Source organism: Taudactylus pleione, unplaced genomic scaffold, assembly GCF_031769625.1.
Source record: "Taudactylus pleione unplaced genomic scaffold, aTauple2 ptg000017l, whole genome shotgun sequence".
In the NCBI taxonomy this organism is placed as follows: Eukaryota; Metazoa; Chordata; class Amphibia; order Anura; family Myobatrachidae; genus Taudactylus; species Taudactylus pleione.
The window spans coordinates 6,053,441-6,072,450 of record NW_028284419.1 but is presented as its reverse complement, the minus strand read 5'-3'; the positions used below and the strand labels follow the sequence as shown (position 1 = coordinate 6,072,450).

At 46.2% G+C, this 19,010-nt stretch overlaps 1 protein-coding gene across 1 annotated transcript in view; it reads right to left on the bottom strand.

Moving 5' to 3' along the window:
* LOC148540769 (carboxyl-terminal PDZ ligand of neuronal nitric oxide synthase protein-like) overlaps window positions 1-19,010 on the bottom strand; it is a 131,476-nt gene that overhangs the window by 40,366 nt on the left and 72,100 nt on the right. The window contains exons 5-6 of the mRNA XM_088482009.1: window positions 16,189-16,297; window positions 367-508 (exon numbers count right to left, since the gene is read on the bottom strand). Of these exons, the coding sequence (XP_088338135.1) occupies window positions 367-508; window positions 16,189-16,297 (251 nt within the window). The remainder of the gene's footprint in view (window positions 1-366; window positions 509-16,188; window positions 16,298-19,010) is intronic.

Genomic DNA, 19,010 nt, shown 5'->3' with positions numbered 1-19,010 from the left:
CTGATTAAATCGATACGTGACACTTGTATCTCGGTGTGCGCGAGTCTGTATATGAAGCACAACGGAATTTGGCGTGAAGAAAAGCCGCGGTCGTTGCATTGTAGCACTGCGCATACAGATTTAGGCTTTCGCATATCAAATTAATCAGTGCAGTCTCGGGAAGCGGTTTGTCACATCTCATTGCGACTCAGAAACATATTTGGGGCAAAAAAGAAGCTCGGTGCACGCAGAGTTGCACAGAACCCGGAGTGCCAAGATGGGGCTGTATGGCGCCACTACAGCAATAATGTATGAGGAAACATCTGTATCGACAGTTATATTACAGCGTGTTTAGGGTGAGTGACCAATTTATAACCCATCACATACCTGGGACACCAGAGTCATCATTGCTCTTCTCACTCTCATCATCCTCTCGCCCATCCCCACCCTGCTCCGTATGCTGCAAGCTCAGCTTGTGACACACCTCAAATGCTTGGCCCACAGTCCGCACCACACGCATGGCTTGGCTCTATGTTAAAGAATGAGAAAGTATATACCTTACCATAATGCAGTTTACCACAATGAAACACAACCATTTTATGCTTTGTGATAATTGAGGCTACACCTTGAACAAGTGCACAAGGAACCAGGTTTGTCATTTTCGTAAATATTGCCAAAACGTTAATTTGTTCTGAAAAGAGCGTAGCCAAACCAATGACACAGTTTGGGTATGCATTATCAGTTTGTGAGTGAGGTGATTAACATTTGTATGGATAAAGATAATAAAGCATGCAAGCACCTCTGCAATACTGATCTGCTGCTGCTTGTAACTGAACTACTATTCATGAGCAAAACCAAACAAGGCTTTACATTCCAGGCAATTGCCTAAAACATGCATTTATTTTAACCAAAAGCACTGGGCTTGACACAGGTAGGAAGAAAAGCAGAAAACATTGGGCCTGATTCAGACCCGCTCGCAAGCGGGTCGATGGCCGGGCAGTGTGCACGCAAGCCCCGGAGTGAGCGAGAAATCACTCGCTCCGGCGCTCGCATTCAATAGAGCTGGAAGCTCACTGGGGCTTGGGACAGACGAGATCTTACCACAAGGGTCTCCTCGTAAGCCCGATGGTCGCGACCATCACCTGGCCGCTCGCAAAAGCTGTGGGTGGTCACCCACAGATATGCGAGCGGCCAGGAGGCCGGTCAAATAAAAAAAGGCGGCCGCCCTGATTCAGAGCAAGTGCTCGCTTTTTGCGAGCGCCTCCGAATCAGGCCCTCTGTCCCTTGTGGCAAGTTTCTTTAAATAGCAGTCATTTATTTTTGTTTGCATTTATTTCATGTTTAGCCTATATTAAAAATTTAACTACTTTAAGAAGTCTGTAATAACTGTATTAATATTCTATAATGCTACACTGTCATAATTATGGCTTAAATCAATAGTTAAGAAAAATAATATAGGAATGTGGTCATGATTCTTATCAGAGATAGGAGTTATTTTAGATAACATAATATCATTGCGTGTAAGTAATTAAGTGGTTCATGTGCGTCAGAGGCCTGGCTTTGGTCACCTCACCTAGCTTGGTCTATTAACTTGTATGAAGTGTAATAGATACAAAAAGTAGCATTAGCAAGTAATTTATTGTTTATTGCACAGCCCATATATGCTTTGATGACAATGGAATAGATGTGGCCCCTCCAAAGATAAAACTATTCTTTATAGACAAAATACATCAAAACAATGCTTTTCATAACCCATGTTTGGAGAGACTTCTGTAAAATTGTGTAATCAATGATCACAGCCACAAGACACATAGATAAAAGTCATCCCATAATGAATCTATATAAACAGATGTATCTTCCTATAGAAATTCATGTTACCTATGCATGTGTGCATAAGAAAAAAATATATAATGTACATGGCTTATTGGACTGCCAGCTGACACATACGGTCTCTGATGGCACCTCGTGACTATTATACTGGAGACGGCACACAGATCTCGGCAGGTCATTATATGCCAGAAGGTACCTTCTAAGTAATGTTTCCGATCTTATGAAGCAGGCTGTGACCCTCGAAAGAAGTCATTATGGAAACTATTGAATGATAGATATGAAGTGTCACCCGCTTTTTTCTTAGAGAAATAAATGAAAAAATATAGATGAAATTATTCATCACACAACTGGAAAATATGTTTTGATATTTCCGGTCCACTTGTATGAGATACCACACGTCTGCTATTTCTACCCTAAAGGGGTACTGGGATTCCCCTCCATCTCACTGAGGTTGCAAACTTCACAGGTAACCTCTATGTTGATTAGTGACACTGATCCCACATGTTTACCTTTCTATTAAAAATCTATGCAAGTTTTAGTCTTGTAGGGCTTAATAACATCACTGCTTCCCAAAGCTCAAAGTCGCCATCAAACCCCATCCCATCCTTGATCGAACAAACAGCAATTTAGATAGGGAGACTTCTAAGCAAGATCCCCCATCACCAACCCATATGACCCCTGCAGTGCTTAGGAAGAGTCCCCACTTATCTTTAGCACTGAAGGGGTTAATGAGCTTGTAAACAGCCTAGACTGTAAGATGTTCATATTTTCTGATGATGCAAAGTTGTTTAGGGATATTAAAACAAAATAGATTAACTTGCAACATAACTCTTGACAAAATAGTGAGCTGGGCCATAATTGCATATTGCTAAGGGAAGTGTTACTTGCCTATACTGTGGTAACTATACTGCTTACACTGCAATAGAATACAATTGTGAATAACCAAGATGACAAAGGACTTCAGAATATTAGTTTACAGAAAACTGGATAGTGGCGTCTAGTGACAGACAGCAGCTGCAAATGTGAGTCAAATATGCAAATCGATAAAATTGGTGTTATATTGTTATATGCATGTGATGCAAACATCGTATAACCTGGGGTAGAGAATTAGGCACCTGTAGGAAAAAAATAGAAACGTTTGCTGGTGTTTAATGCAAGCAATCCAATAGTACAGGGAAGAGTTCAATTATAAAAGTGAGGGGAAAAAAAAAGGAGGACGTTTTCTCCTTACAGGAATATATTAGTTTTTGTACCAAGGCTCATCCAGAAGAAAGTATCACAATGCGCGCAGCAAGAGGTTCATGTATCCTCACACAGCGGGGACAAGGCCTGATGTGATTTGTGTTATCATGGCCCCACCCACTTCACAAGACAGAGAAACTGCACCTAAAAGTGTGGCTTAAGCTGCATACACAGGGAACGATAATATGAGATATGGTAAGAAATTACCTTTGTTATCTCTATTTCTACGAAGTCCATAGGGTTCCACAGGATACCTTGGGGTATAGTTGTGACGTCAGTCATCGGGCACCATAGAGTTAAGCTTTCAGCCTCCCAGGATGCACTAGGGTCCCCCCTCCTATACCCCGCCCCCGAGCCAAGGCACCTCAGTTAGTTACCAAGCCATAGGCCGGAGGAGGAGAAGGAAGAGAGAGAAAGAAGATCTGGATACACACAAGAATCACACTCTCACCAGAGGGAGACGGGAAAACCGGTGACCAGACCAAAGCCCATCTGCAGCACAGGTGCGACAGGGCGGGAGTCCTGTGGAACCCTATGGACTTCGTAGAAATAGAGATAACAAAGGTAAGTTCTTACCATATCTCATATTTTCTACTTCAGGATCCATAGGGTATCCACAGGATACCTTGGGGATGTCCCAAAGCAGTATCCATTAAGGGTGGGGACGCTCCTGTACTGAAAGGAGAATCCGCTGCCCAAAGGAAGCATCCTGAGAGTGGACGGTGTCAAACCTGTAATACCTCACGAAGGTATGGACACAGGACCACGTAGCAGCCTTGCAGATCTGGACTGCAGAGGCACCACGTCGAGCTGCCCACGAAGGACCCACAGACCTAGTGGAATGAGCCTTCACAGAAGGAGGAACCGGCAGTCCTTCATGAAGATAAGCTTCAGAAATAGCCATACGGATCCAGGCTGCCAAAGTCTACTTTGAAGCAGGCCAACCCTTTTTACGGAAGCCATAGAGGACAAACAAGGCGTCCGACTTCCTAAACGAAGAAGTGCGGTCAACATAAGTCCTTAAGGCCCGCACAACATCCAAAGTGGCCTCACCCACTGCAAGACCAGGTGAGTTAAAGGCCGGGACAACTATTTCCTCGTTAACATGAAACTGGGAAACAACTTTGGGTAGAAATTCAGGCCGAGTGCGGAGCACTGCCCTGTTCCCATGAAAAATCAAGAAAGGGGGTCTACAAGAGAGAGCCCCTAAATTAGAAACACGTCTGGTCGAAGCTATGGCCAGAAGGAAAACAGTCTTAGCTGTTAGCCATTTAAGATCCACTGAGCCCAGTGGTTCAAACGGCGGTCCCTGGAGAGCCCTCAGGACCACAGCCAAATCCCAAGGCGCCACAGGTGGAACAAAGGGCGGCTGAATGCGGAGAACACCTTGCATAAAGGTGCGCACATCCGGGATTGTAGCAATCCTACGGTGAAACCAGACAGACAGGGCTGAAACCTGTACCTTCAAAGAAGCAAGGCGAAGCCCATGATCTAGTCCCGCTTGTAGGAAGGCAAGTATCCTAGACAGACGAAACTCCCGCGGTGCATAACCTCTCGGTCGACACCATTGGAAGAACGTATGCCACACGCGATGGTATATCCTCGCGGACGGCGGTTTCCGAGCTCGCAACATGGTACGCACCACAGAGCTGGAAAACCCCCTGGACCTCAACATGCTGATATGGCCGGAAGATTGCGCTCCGCCCATACCAGGATCCGAGACACCTCTACAAGAGCCGCCCGACTTCGGGTTCCTCCTTGCCTGTTTATGTAGGCCATGGTGGTAGCGTTGTCCGACTGGACCTGCACCGGGCGACCCTGGAGAACCTGATGTGCCTGCTGGAGAGCACTGAAGACCGCACGGAGTTCCAAGATATTTATTGGAAGCTCCGCTTCTGTCGGCGTCCACCTGCCCTGGAACAAGTGCGGACCCGAAACTGCTCCCCAGCCCCGAAGACTGGCGTCCGTTGTCAACAGGACCCAATTTGGAACCCAGAACGGACGTCCCTTGCTGAGATGGGTCGTCTGCAACCACCAGGCAAGGGACAGGCGAACCTCCGGGGTGAGCACTATCGTCTGGGACTTTAGAGACTGAGGCAGCCCGTTCCACTTGGACAGGATCAGGTGCTGCAGAGGTCTGGAATGAAACTGGGCATATTCCACCATGTCGAACACCGACACCATGGAGCCCAGTAACCTCATCGCCGAGTGTAGAGACACCCGGCGGCTGTGCAGACAACTGCGCACCCTCGCTTGTAAAGCAGAGATCTTTTCCTCCGTCACAAAGATCCTTTGCTGTCCCGAGTCCAATAAGGCTCCGAGGTGCAGAATCCGCCGAGACGGGATTAGAGTGGACTTCTGCCAGTTGATTAACCAGCCATGCCGTTGCAGTAGCGCAATGGTCAGGTCCAAGTGGCGTAGAAAGAGCTCTGGAGATCCTGCCACTAATAACAGGTCGTCCAAGTACGGCAACATGCGGACTCCCTGCAGCCGCAGAGAAGCCGCCATGACCGCCATCACCTTGGTGAACACACGCAGTGCTGTCGCCAGGCCAAAAGGTAACGCCCGAAACTGAAAGTGGTCGCTGCGGATTGCAAACCTGAGGAACTGTTGATGGCGCAAAAGAATAGGGACATGCAGGTAAGCGTCCTGTATGTCCAATGACACCATTTAGTCCCCAGGTTCCAGCGCCAGAATGATGGACCGTAGGGTCTCCATCCGAAACTTCGGCACCCGCAAAGACTTGTTGAGAGCTTTGAGGTTGAGATTCGGACGATACGACCCATTGGGTTTCTGCACCAAAAAAAGATTTGAACAGAAACCCTGGCCCCTCTGGGAGAATGGAACAGGCACTATAACTCCAGCCTGGAGCATAGTGTGCAAGACCTTCCGCAGCTCCGTGGCCTTGTTCCGGTCTGATGGTAGACCCGTGGTGAAGAATCGAGCCGGGGGTCTGTGCCGGAAAGAGAGGGCGTACCCGTGGGAGACCACCTCGAGAACCCAAGTGTCTGTCGTGGTGACCGACCAACACCGGGCGAACTGCAGCAGGCGGCCTCCCACTCTGGGATCCCCCAAAGGGAGGCCCGGACCGTCAGGCCGCAGGCTTGTCATCAGGCTTAGGGGCCGGACGTCTGGTACTCCATGCCTGCTTCCGGGGCTTGGCCGATTTTTTTGGGACCAGCCTGTCGGGGAAAAGACTGTGGTTTGGGCCTGCCCTGGGCCCTATAAGACCGAAAGGACGATGGTCCTGAACCAGAAGGAACCGCGGCCGACGGGAGACATGCCGATTTGGATGCCGCCAGCGTGGCCACAATCTTGTCCAGATCTGGACCGAAGAGAACTTCTCCGTTAAAGGGCAACGCCTCCAAACCCTTTTTGGAGTCAGCGTCCGCCTTCCAGGATCGCAACCACAAGGTGCGACGAGCAGCCACCGCTGCTGAAGAAATTCGAGACACCAGTGTACTAATGTCTAAGGCCGCCTCGTTGATATAAGTGGCCGAATCACGGAGATTACCAATCAACTCCGTTTGTTCAGCCGGACAGTCGGAATCAAAGGACACCTCCGATGAATCCGCCCAGCGCTCCATCGCTCTGGCAACCCAGCAAATGGCCATAGCCGGCCGCGCTGCACCCCCCCCCCCGCAAGGGAATAAGCTGACTTCAGGCAGATCTCCACCTTGCGGTCCGTAGCATCCTTAAGGGAGGACATGGATGGCATCGGTAATGTGGCACTACGGACAAGACGTGTCACATGAGAATCCACCTGTGGAGGGGATTCCCACTTAGCAAAATAATTATCCGCGAACGGATAAGCCACTGCTAGGCGCCTCTGCGGCTGGTATCGCTTGCCAGGCTGTTTCCACACCTCCTCTAAATGGTCCATTAACTGACCCGAAAGAGGAAAGATTGTGGCGTCACCCTTCACATCCTTAAAAAAGGCATACTTGGATTTAGCAGCTGGGGGAACTTCGTCCTCAATCACCAAGGCTGTGCGGACTGCCCGAATAAGTCCAGGAATATATACCTTAGACCTAATGTCAGCGTCCTTAGTATGGAGAGGTTCCTGATTGTAAGGATCCAGAATCTCCCCATCATCAGACGTCCCTTCGTCATCCTCATAAGGAGCCGACAGAGACGCCACCGGCCGTTTATGTGGCCACATCACAGTCTCCCCCTGCAACACATCCGACAAGTGCTGTACAGAACTCGTCAGGGAGTTAACCCATGCCGGCTCCTGAGAAACCGGGAGAGGGGAAACAGGGAGACTGCGGGGTACCACCAATTGTCTTGGGAAACCCTGCATGGGTGACGACACCACTGACTGCTGGGACAAACCCATCTGTGTAAACGCGGGCTGCGGAGCTAACTGGCCCACTAAGGTTGTAAGCGCCTGAGCGAAACAAGCCCAGGGCGGCTCCTGTACCGGTGCTGTAACCGTAATAGGCCGCGCCATTGACAAACACTGCCGGCAGAGGCCCTCCGCGCTACCCTCCCCCTCCGCTAAAGGTACTTTACGCGTAGTACACTGTAGCCGGAGAGGAAAATCACTTTCTGACATGATGGTACTAAGTATGTGACCCCTCTCACCAATTGTATTTTAAAGAGGTGAGAGACCACCCTGCAGCACCGCACCGCAAGGGCTTAGCAGAAAGAACAGGGACAGTAATAAAGCTGACAGTCAGAATAGAAGATACAGGCAGCAGCGCTAGCACAGTCACATACAATGCAAAGAAAATCAATTCCTGCACCAACCAGCGCTGATCACTCAACTACGCAGACACAGGGTCTGGTAGGACACAGCGCTGCATACACAGACCTAACCACAGCGGAGGAGAGGTATGCGGGGGGACCCAGACCAAGATGCTTCCTTCCAGGCTTCCAGCAGCGTTCACCATGCGTTCAGGAAGATGGCCGCCGAGGAGCAGAGAGGAGGCTGGCCTGGGGGAGGAGCGCTGCCACAGGGCCAGTCAGCAGAGTGCAGAGAGGGCTGTGTGCAGCGGGGGAGGCGCCGGCTGTGAGACAGGGAAGGCGCGCTCCCCTGGCATGCATTTAACCCCCGGGACGCCGCAGCGCTACCGCTCTGCTGCGGTCCGCTGTCCCAGGGGGGTAGTGGAAGCGCAGGTTCTTACCTGGCTCCACGCTGCAGCCAGTCCCCAGGGAGCCCCCTGCCTGGGGACTCTGGACCATGTAACAGCGGGGACCCACCGCGGGATCCCGCTGCTTACCTTGCTGTCCCCCTTGAATCCGGCCATGGTCCGGAACATCTGGGGTCACCGCTAGCTGTGACCCCAGATGCTCACCAGCATCCCTGGATCGGTACCAGCGTTCTGGTACCGGCGGGGGTGTAGGGAAGACAGCATGGACGTCAGGACTGACTGTCCATGCTGTACATCCAGATGTGCAGCCACAGCTGCATGCAGGAAAGCGTAAGGGGCTCTTCTTAGCCCTCACTCCAACAGGTGCACCCGACTCCGGCCGGGCACCAAACTAAACTGAGGTGCCTTGGCTCGGGGGCGGGGTATAGGAGGGGGACCCTAGTGCATCCTGGGAGGCTGAAAGCTTAACTCTATGGTGCCCGATGACTGACGTCACACCTATACCCAGAGGCATCCTGTGGATACCCTATGGATCCTGAAGTAGAAATTGTGAATGATATGAATGATAACGAGATCGTTATCGTTCATACCGGTCAGTGTGCATGCAAGACATCGTTAACAATGTGCGCTCCCGCAGATAGTTAACGATATCTTTCATCGCCCGTACTTGCAGGCCAAGCTGATGATATCGTTAGATCCTGCAAGTTCAGGGATGCAGCCGGTGACCTCACTGAACGATATCGTTCAGTGTGTATGCTCAATGTCGGGAATGACATTGAGCCCAGCAGGTGAGGGGACAACACTGAACGATATCGCTCATGGAGCATATTGTTCCGCTTTTACCCGGCTTTACTCTCCCCAAACTTACAGACACACACACGAAGCAGTTTCTCGGACAATCCAGGAGAGTAGGCAACTTTGAGGGGTATTCAATATGGGAGCGAAAAGTCCAGAATCTGAGCTTTTCCTGGGATAAAGTACCGGGCACGCGCCCGCTTTATACCCGCATTCAATTAAAAAGCTACGAAAATGGGAGCCGGCGATATAGGATCGGCGAAAAAAAACCCAAGATTAACCTGGAATAAACTGTAGGACCCCCCCTAAAGCTGTCAAAACATGGGGGATCACTATGGGAACCCCCGTTTTAGCCGGCAAATGAAAGTCGGGGTTTTAAATAGCCGCGACAGGTGTTTTTTTCGAGACATTGAAGAAGTGATGCAGAAGAGCACTTAGCTTTTTTTTCGTTTTTAAAAGTAGTCCCATCAAATTTGGGGTATATGAAAATGGGTACTAGCATATTTTATGTCCCTAAAGTAAGTTAAAAAAAATTCTGCAAAAATGCACCTGCCGCTAATAGCCTATTCTAGAAAACACCTGCCGCATACTTGCAGAATAGCCCTGAATCTACAGTCAGGTGCATAAATATTGGGACATTGACAGAATTTTCACATTTTGGCATCTATTCACCACCACAATGGCTTTGAAATGAAACAAACAAGATGTGCTTTAACTGCAGACTTTCAGATTTAATTTGAGGGTAATTACATCCAAATCAGGTGAACGGTGTAGGAATTACAAGGGTTTCTATATGTGCCTCCCACTTTTTAAGGGGCCAAAAGTAATGGGACTATCAACTCAAAAGCTTTTTCATGGACAGGTGTGAGCTATTCCCTCGTTATTTAATTATCAATTAAGCAGGTAAAAGGTCTGAAGTTGATTCTAGGTGTGACATCTGCATTTGGAATCAGTTGCTGTCGACTCTCAATATGAGATCCAAAGAGCTGTCACTATCAGTGAAGCAAGCCATCATTAGGCTGAAAAATCAAAACAAACCCATCAGAGACATAGCAAAAACATTAGGTGTGGCCAAATCAATTGTTTGGAACATTCTTAAAAAGAAAGAACGCACCGGAGAGCTCAGCAACACCAAAAGACCCAGAAGACCACAGAAAACAACTGTGGTGGATGACAGAAGAATTATTTCCCTGGTGAAGAAAAAACCCCTTCACAACAGTTGGCCAAATCAAGAACACTCTCCAGGAGGTAGATGTATATGTGTCATAGTCAACAATCAAGAGAAGACTTCACAAGAGTGAATATAGAGGGTTCACCACAAGATGTAAACTATTGGTGAGCCACAAAAACAGGAAGACCAGATTAGAGTTTGCCAAACAACATCTAAAAAAGCCATTACAGTTCTGGAACAACATCCTATGGACAGATGAGACAAAGATCAACTTGTACCAGAGTGATGGGAAGAGAAGAGTATGGAGAAGGAAAGGAACTGCTCATGATCCAAACCATACCACTTCATCAGTGAAGCATGGTGGTGGTAGTGTCATGGCGTGGGCATGTATGGCTGCCAATGGAACTGGTTCCCTTGTATTTATTGATGATGTGTCTGCTGCCAAAAGCAGCAGAATGAATTCGGAAGTGTTTCGGGCAATATTATATGCTCATATTCAGTCAAATGCTTCAGAACTCATTGGACGGCGCTTCACAGTGCAGATGGACAATGACCCGAAGCATACTGCAAAAGCAACCAAAGAGTTTTGTAAGGCTGAAAAGTGGAATGTTATGCAATTGCCAAGTCAATCCCCTGACCTGAATCCGATTGAGCATGCATTTCACTTGATGAAGACAAAACTGAAGGGAAAATGCCCCAAGAACAAGCAGGAACTGAAGACATTTGCAGTAGAGGCCTGGCAGAGCATCACCAGGGATGTAACCCAGCGTCTGGTGATGTCTATGCGTTCCAGACTTCAGGCTGTAATTGCCTGCAAAGGATTTGCAACAAAGTATTAAAAAGTGAAAGTTAGATTTAGGATTGTTTAGTTTGTCCCATTACTTTTGGCCCCTTAAAAAGTGGGAGGTACATATAGCAACCGTTGTAATTCCTACACCGTTCACCTGATTTGGATGTAATTACCCTCAAATTAAATCTGAAAGTCTGCAGTTAAAGCACATCTTACTTGTTTCATTTCAAAGCCATTGTGGTGGTGAATAGAGGCCAAAATATGAAAATTCTGTCAATGTCCCAATATTTATACACCTGACTGTATTTCTCTATTTTTTTTTAAAAATGTTTCCTTTTTTTCACCCCAATTTTTAAATAAATTTTTTGGGGTGTCCCTATTTTTTTTGTAAACTTTTTTTTACACAGTTATTTTTAAAATGTCATTCCCAGGGGTGCAGGCTAGTTTTTTTGAAGCCTGCACCCTTAAACCCCAATTCTGCACTTTTTTTCGCCACCTATTCAGTGGTGAAAAGTTATCCCCGTTTTGTTTTTTTCAAAGACTTTTCGAACCTGGGAAAAGCCTTTGAAATTGAATACGACAGCGATAATTTATCGCCGATTTCGAAATTTTCGCTCCAAATTGAACACCCCTGTATGTCTTTAGCCCATGAGTGGTGAGAGCAAATCCTTTCACGGAAATTATAAATGGACTGGCTTCCATTCTAACTGAAGATGTTTGAAAATGTATTTTTATTTTACAATAAATGGCATCTGTAGATATATTTAGTACAGGACATAATGGTGGTGAAGCATAAATTCCCCAGATCAGATTGCCATTTTGAGGTTAAAAAAGCAATCCCATCATCCTGGTGTTTTTGTTTGGACTTCTAGCCCGTCGCTAACGAGGTCGGTATACATACATTGCCAGGTGTATACCGGCCTTAAGATCGGAGACAAGGCTTTCATTGTGGGGAAACATTTATCTTACACACATCACATATCCCTTAAGAAAGGCTGCTAAGTATCCTATAGTCACAAAGCAAGATCTAATATAATGGTAAATGTTTATCTATACATACAGTGCCTTGCTATATAAAAAGTCACCACATGAAAGGGCAAACTCATCTGGACAGGAGCACTCATATGGTAAGGTATGCCTGCTATGCTGATGTAATCGCTCATACTGTCTGACATTGCATGAAGGTCGTGTAGAGTACTCACATACCAGAGGGAAACTGAAACCAAATAATACAATCAAAAATGTATTTTCTATTTTACCACCTGACATTTTATTAACTAGCAAATGTGTCTGCCGGTCATCAAGTTTATGGCATTGGTTGTGCAAAGTAAGAATTCAAGTAAAACCATTGTGCCGTGTATTTCTACCAGAATACTACAATGGAGATTCCAGACCCTCCAACATGACCCGTTCAATTAGGTACAAAATGCTCTGCTCCTGGACTTCCCAACTTATTGATGATTGCAGTCACCTGTGTGAAACACCTGTCTCATCAATTACCTAGTTCAACATAAGTGACTGCAATCATACATTAGGTGGGAAGTCCAGGAGCAGAGCATTTTGTACCGGGTGGAAGGGGTCATGTTGGAGGGTAGGAGATTCCTTATAAAAAATCAACCACTGTCACGCTGACTGCAAATACAATAGCAAACATGCAGGTGTACGGGGCAGACAGGTTCATTTGCACAAAATGATATACGGAAGACTCTTACTGTATGGATCAGAGACATAAATATATATATATATATATATATATATATATATATACATACATATATATATATATATACATACATATATACATACACACACATTACACATGTACTGTATATGTGCAGATTGCTTGCAGCTTGTAAGGAAACTAAGGGCCTGATTCAGACCCGCTCGCGGGCGCTATGCGCTCGGAAGTGGGTCGATGGTGGCCCAGTGCGCATGATGGAGCCGGCTCCGTCGTGCGCATGCGCGAGACCCGGATAGCGACGGGCAACCTGTCGCTCCAGGTCTTGTACCAAAGGGGGTGTGCTGTCGATGTTGAGTGACAGCACGCCCCCTTTGGTGGGCGGGCCGGGGGGCGTGGCTGCCCAGACGGAGGCGTTCCCATGGGAACGCCTACCGTCTGGGGCCGGCCCCACTGACATCACAAGAGCCGAAAGCACTCTAGGGCTTGCGGCAACGAGACCCTACCACAAGGGTCTCGTCGCAAGCCCGATGGACGCGATGGTCTCGCGACCATCTTCCTGGCCGCTCGCTATAGCTGTGGGAGGCCGCTCTGAAACACGAGAAGGACGGCCCTGATTCAGAGCGAGCGCTCTGTCAGAGAGTCCGGCTCTGAATCAGGCCCTAAGTACATAACATACCATAATGAACAGAGTTGGCTTTTATTGCCATGTCAGTGACCAAGAACAATACAGTGCCAGAAATTTTCTTTTGTTATTTTATTACTAATACACGAACACTGGCGGCTACAGCCGAACACCTGCACACATAGGAAAGCATGAATCCGGCAATGTGAAAAACAAACTTCTTCGAACACAGATTTATTTTAACTGCTTCCCTGGGGTCTTTAGATATTAATTCTCCATGGAAACAGACAATAAGGAAATAGAGGACCACAGTTTTCTCCTTTTAATAATCTGGCTCTCATAGATACCGTACTGTAAACATCAGGAAACCGCAGCGGAAAGCTATGGGTGAGTGGTTGGCAACTTATAAAGTAAAAATGTTGAGGAGAACAGCTGGAGGCCAGTGCTTTGTATCAGTAGTCAGGGGAAGCAGAAACTATTGAGGTCATTAAAGGAAAGTTGGCTGTGGTATTAATGAGCCACTGAAGACCAAAGTAAGAAGTTTACATATACACCATAACCACAGATAATGCAGATGTATAGTAGTCTGTAGGGTAACAAAACAGCTAGGTACTAATTAATGTACTCCATTACTGTACTCCATTACTATATTCAAGATACAAATATATAATATAAATATATTTTAAATGCGTTTTTGCCATAGAAAAAGATTCAGGTAACACATACTTTTTTAATGTTTAGAAACTTTACATATAAATCAACTTTACAGTTCATTGACCAGGAGAGAATGTAGCTTTGTATTTCATTTTACCTGCACCAGATTTGAACCCTCCTCAGTTTATTCACATGCGCTGTGCAGACAATTGTGCCTGCAGCCTGGTCCAGACTGCAGCTAAATGTTCATTTTCAAGGTGAACCTCACCCAATCTGCTGGGAAGCCGGAAATACTTACAGGTTTATCGGGTACAGGTGAACATCATAAGTGTTCAACAACTTTTTAGCCTGGAGATATCGCTGATGCAATGGTTATATCGGTGTTTGATTCAGTGGGAACAGCTCCACAGCTGCTCCACCAAGGGAGTTAATTCTCAGTGCTGGGACTAGAGAAACATTGTTTTGAACGCTATTAAAAATGTTGTGAAATGTTTTAATGCATTTTAGCATGTTCTATATAAAGCGTTGTGTGTATGTTTAAACGTATGGACTGTGCACTAATAGAAATATATTTCTAAAGGTATTTGTTTTATAAGATAATACAGTTTAAGAATAAGATTTGTTTGTGGAAAATATGGTAATTATCCTGGCCTTAGCAAAAGGTTTACTGCTAATTTGACCATCAGCTTCTCTAGCTTGAATGCACACCAGGGGATATCCTTTGTGGAGAATGTAAAAGTGAGAACTGTATCATTAATAGACCACAGGGGAAGAGGAGGCTGCTGGGGTTTTATTTTTTTCATTTTTTAGAATTTCTAGTAGATTTCAGGAAGCGTGGTTTGGTGATTGTATTACTCTTTTAATGAGTTCCTGATCAGTATTCAAAGGATGAATGCAATTGACAAATTGGTGTCAATTTGTTTGAACTCCAGATTGGCAAGGCTTCATTTTCAGATCATAAATGTAAATATTTGTAAAAACATTTAGATTTGGGAAATAAACATACATTGGGCAGGGATACCCTGCTATATTCTGTGACAGAATTGCATAAAAATAGGGCTATGCAAGCTCAGAAATGTCTCCTGACCATATTGAGAGGAGTGTACTTCTGTATCATCTTGCAAGCTATGGGGCAACTGTGTTTGTAAATACATATCCTTTGAGCAATAACATTTCCTTTTTTCAGGAAAATACCTGGTTGTGTTGTGACCACCAGAATAGCGCAAAATATTATCCTGATCCCCGACTGCTCTGGGTTGGGCTCAGTGTCTCCAAGCTCAATCCCTCTGCCAGCTACCCAGTGCAGGCTGGTCCATAGTGAGAGATCAGTGGGTTTGTCCAGGAGGTGTTTCAGCAATGTGACGACACATACCCAGAAGTATGCGGTTTCAGGTGCTGGTAGTATGAACCCTGGGAGAAGCGGTTACAGGTGCCGGTGTAGTAGCCTGGGTGGAACATGCGGACGCAGACGTGCCAGTGTTTCAACGCCGTTTCAGAGGCGTGCATAATTACCATGCAGCGTCATAGTATACGTCACCTGCTTGAATTTTACACTGAACTGCTCGCAATGCTTGCGGTAGGGTACGGTCAACCGCAAGCGCTGCGGTCAGATTCGATGGAAGCTGATGTACCGATGGTTGTAGATACTTCCTGGAGATGATGTTCGCAAGTTGGCGGCTAAAGACAGGCTGGTGGGCGTCTGTAAACACAAACTGATTGCTCGCCAAGACATAGTGGGCGTGCTAACGCCTTGCCGTGTGAGCGTCTGCCTTGACGTCACTTAGCTGAATTTCCATACGCTGGGAGCGAGCGGCCCCATCTAGCAAGTGGGTCTGAATCAGGCCTTATGTATATGAGCTGGATGTGGCCCTGGTAATGTGCACAGCGTACCCACTAGGCTTCTTACGCGGGGCACTGCACCCCTTTTTAAAAAAATCAAAATGCGCCCTGCCGGGATCGCCAGCATTGAAGGCTGCAGAGCTGTCTCAGCTCACTCCGGCTTTCATCTCATCCCGAGTGCTTGGCGCACCTGGTTAGTGAATAGATGCCGTGCGCAAGGCATCTATTCACAATGTGGGAGAGTTTGGGGCAGCCCAGCATTTTTGTGATTGCTGGGCACGTCCGCTACAGTGATGAAAAGGATCTCAAAGGCATGCCCCCTTTTTTGGACATGCGCACACAGCAAAATTCCCCTGAGAGCCGCCTGGCCCCCAAGCCACCCTAGAAGGAACACTGTGCATATATATATAAAAAAAGAGACACTTTACAGGAAATCACAGTGTACAATATCCCACCAAAACACAACACAAGGATTTGTTGCAGACTTACCTTTTTCTTGGATTTGAAGACGTTGCAGCGGAAAACATTACTGGACCCGTCTCTGGCTATGTAGCTGAAGATCTTGAGATCTTGGGAGTCATGAGACACATAAAATATTCTTTATCCAGATACAAGAGATGGATAATGGGAGAGAAAGAGAAACACAACTTTAAGGAAAAAACAGATCAATGGAAGCAAGAAATGGGATAAATGTACTATAGGCAGAGCGTAAACGTCACATTGAATGCAGTGTATGAAGACTTGCATGCAGGATTGCTTTAAATAATTTTTCTACTTTCAAACACGTTGCTTTCATTAAAAGTATATGTATTTGGTAATGCAAAGTGGAAACTGTGAGCTTCAGGTTAGAACATACAGCAATACCAGGAATAATGGTCAGTTAGGCTCCTCTGGACGAGAGACTCTTCTATGCAGCTTTACAGCTCTCACAAAACCATGAAGAAGTCAATAAAATACACACTCAGGCTTATTCCCTATATGTATATTGATTCCTTTAAGTTTACCCCTTTCTTGAGTACCTTAAATAAAGTCATCTTTACAGATGTGTCTTCATACACCTATCCCTTTTGCACCATATAGGGTGAGACACATGGTACAACTTACCCGCTCCACAACGGGTAGCTATTCCCAGACTTATTTCTGAATTTAGCCTCTCATTCGTGTAGTAACTGCCTCAAAAGTCGCTTATAGTATCCTAGGCATTTAGGAATAGTACTTTTGTCGCAAAAGAATTAGTATGAATGCGCAGATTAAGCACAACCATTGCAAGAATCACTTGTGTCGGTCCTCAGTCTTTTACTTTTTAACCCAGGTTAGCATCTGCATGAAAGGCCAGTGTCCAGGGCACCCATGCACTGTACTTTTGTTGCATTAGTGATGTGACTTAGACACATATTTTGTACATAGTGTGTGGTGTGACTTATTCACAATGTCTGTGGCACGCCAAATGGGGCTATTTGGTGTGATTTAAGGAAAGGTGTTTGTGGACACTGAAACAGAAGTAGAATGCTCTGCACTGACACACATCTCTCTATTTAGGGTAACGCTGCTGTCTCAGCATGGGACGTGGATAATTTCCCAAAAGACACGGGGAGGAGATCAGCAAAACAGTGCGGAACGCATATGTTTCACTACAAATAAAATACACTTAACTTGAAACAAATTTCATCAAAAATGTATTCTTTACTAGGAATCATCCTCCTGATGCTTAGGAGGTACAGCTGCTAATACTGAGGGCTGTGCCACAGAAAGTTCTAAATATAGAACCTTCGGAAGAATGCGAGATCAAGAACTCCCTTAGTACACGATAATCAACATGATACTATATTGTGCAAAATTGCTATTGAAGTCTATGAACTATGGGGGTCATTAAGACCCACTCGCGAGCAGCAGTACGCTCGCAAGTGGGTCGATGGTCCCCACTGCGCATGCGCACGACGGAGGGAGCTCCGTCATGCGCATGCGCGAGCCCCGGCGAGCGAAGGACTTTCCATCGCTCTGGGTCTCGCACCAAAGGGGGCGTGCTGTCGATGTTGATTGACAGCACGCCCACCTTTGGTGGTCGTGCCTGCCAGACGGAGGCGTTCCCATGGAACGCCTACCGTCTGAAGCCGGCCCCACTGACATCACTAGTGATGTCAGTGGGAGTGATTTTGGCTCTGATCGAGCCAAAATCACTCCTGGCCTTGCGGCTGGGAAACCCGATCGTGGGTTTCCCTCGCAAGTCCGATGGTCGCGATGGTCAAGACCATCGCGACCATCTTTTTGCATGCTCATATATGCTGTGGGTGGTGACCCACAGCTATACGAGCGTCCAGGAGGCAGCTCCATATTAATGGAGGAGGGCCCTGATTCAGAGCGAGCGCTCTGGTCAGAGCATCCGGCTCTGAATCAGGGCCTATACTCATTATTTATATAGAATTTGAGACATAAAACTTACATTGAATGAGACATTTATTCTAATTTCCTGGTGATTATCAGACTATAGTGCACTTTAATATTATATCCCGTTACAATTTGCTTGCATTAAGATAACCTGGTTGTTACTGCATCCCATGTTTTTTTATATAACTTTGTGTTGTTTACATGTTTCTAGGTTGACAAATCTGGGCATTTGTTTCTTATAAAGCAACATTTGATACCACAATATTCCTGCACCAGGGTGACAGGAGACCTACATCACTACTCCGTGCTGTTCAAGGACCCTGTTCCTTCCATTATCTAATGCTCAATTGAAAATTCAGTAAAGTCTGAGGCCCCATGCAATGCGGATGGCACTCATCCCGACAATTAAGGGAGAGCTGCCTTCGCTTATTTCTTTTGACACCTCGTAAAGCCGTAAGCAAAATTAAGTGAAGAAACAATTTTTTAAGTCCCAGCCTTGGACTGCACAGATGTGAAATGAATGGCTTTTGGCTCTTAAGCCACATTAGTACACAAGCTAATTGAATCGGCCCCTCTGAGGTTTCTGGCTTGCCACTATTCCTTTTCCCATGTCTTGATACTGTCACAGACAGTTCAGCCCCATAACATTAGCACATGAGTAATCAATGTGCTAATGTGGGAATGCTGATAATCTGATTGACTTTGGTCTATTCCCACTTCAAAATATAGGTGTATTCAGACAGGAAATGAAATAAATGAAAAGAAGCGATACTTTGACCATCGTTAAATGGATCTAAAAGTAAATCTCTCATTGTCGGCCAAGGCTTACAGCACCTTATTGCAGTTAACATTTGAAAAGATTTCATAAATGTCCCCAAATGTGTTATAATTTATTATTAAAAGTAAAATAAAGTACAAGAGTTATA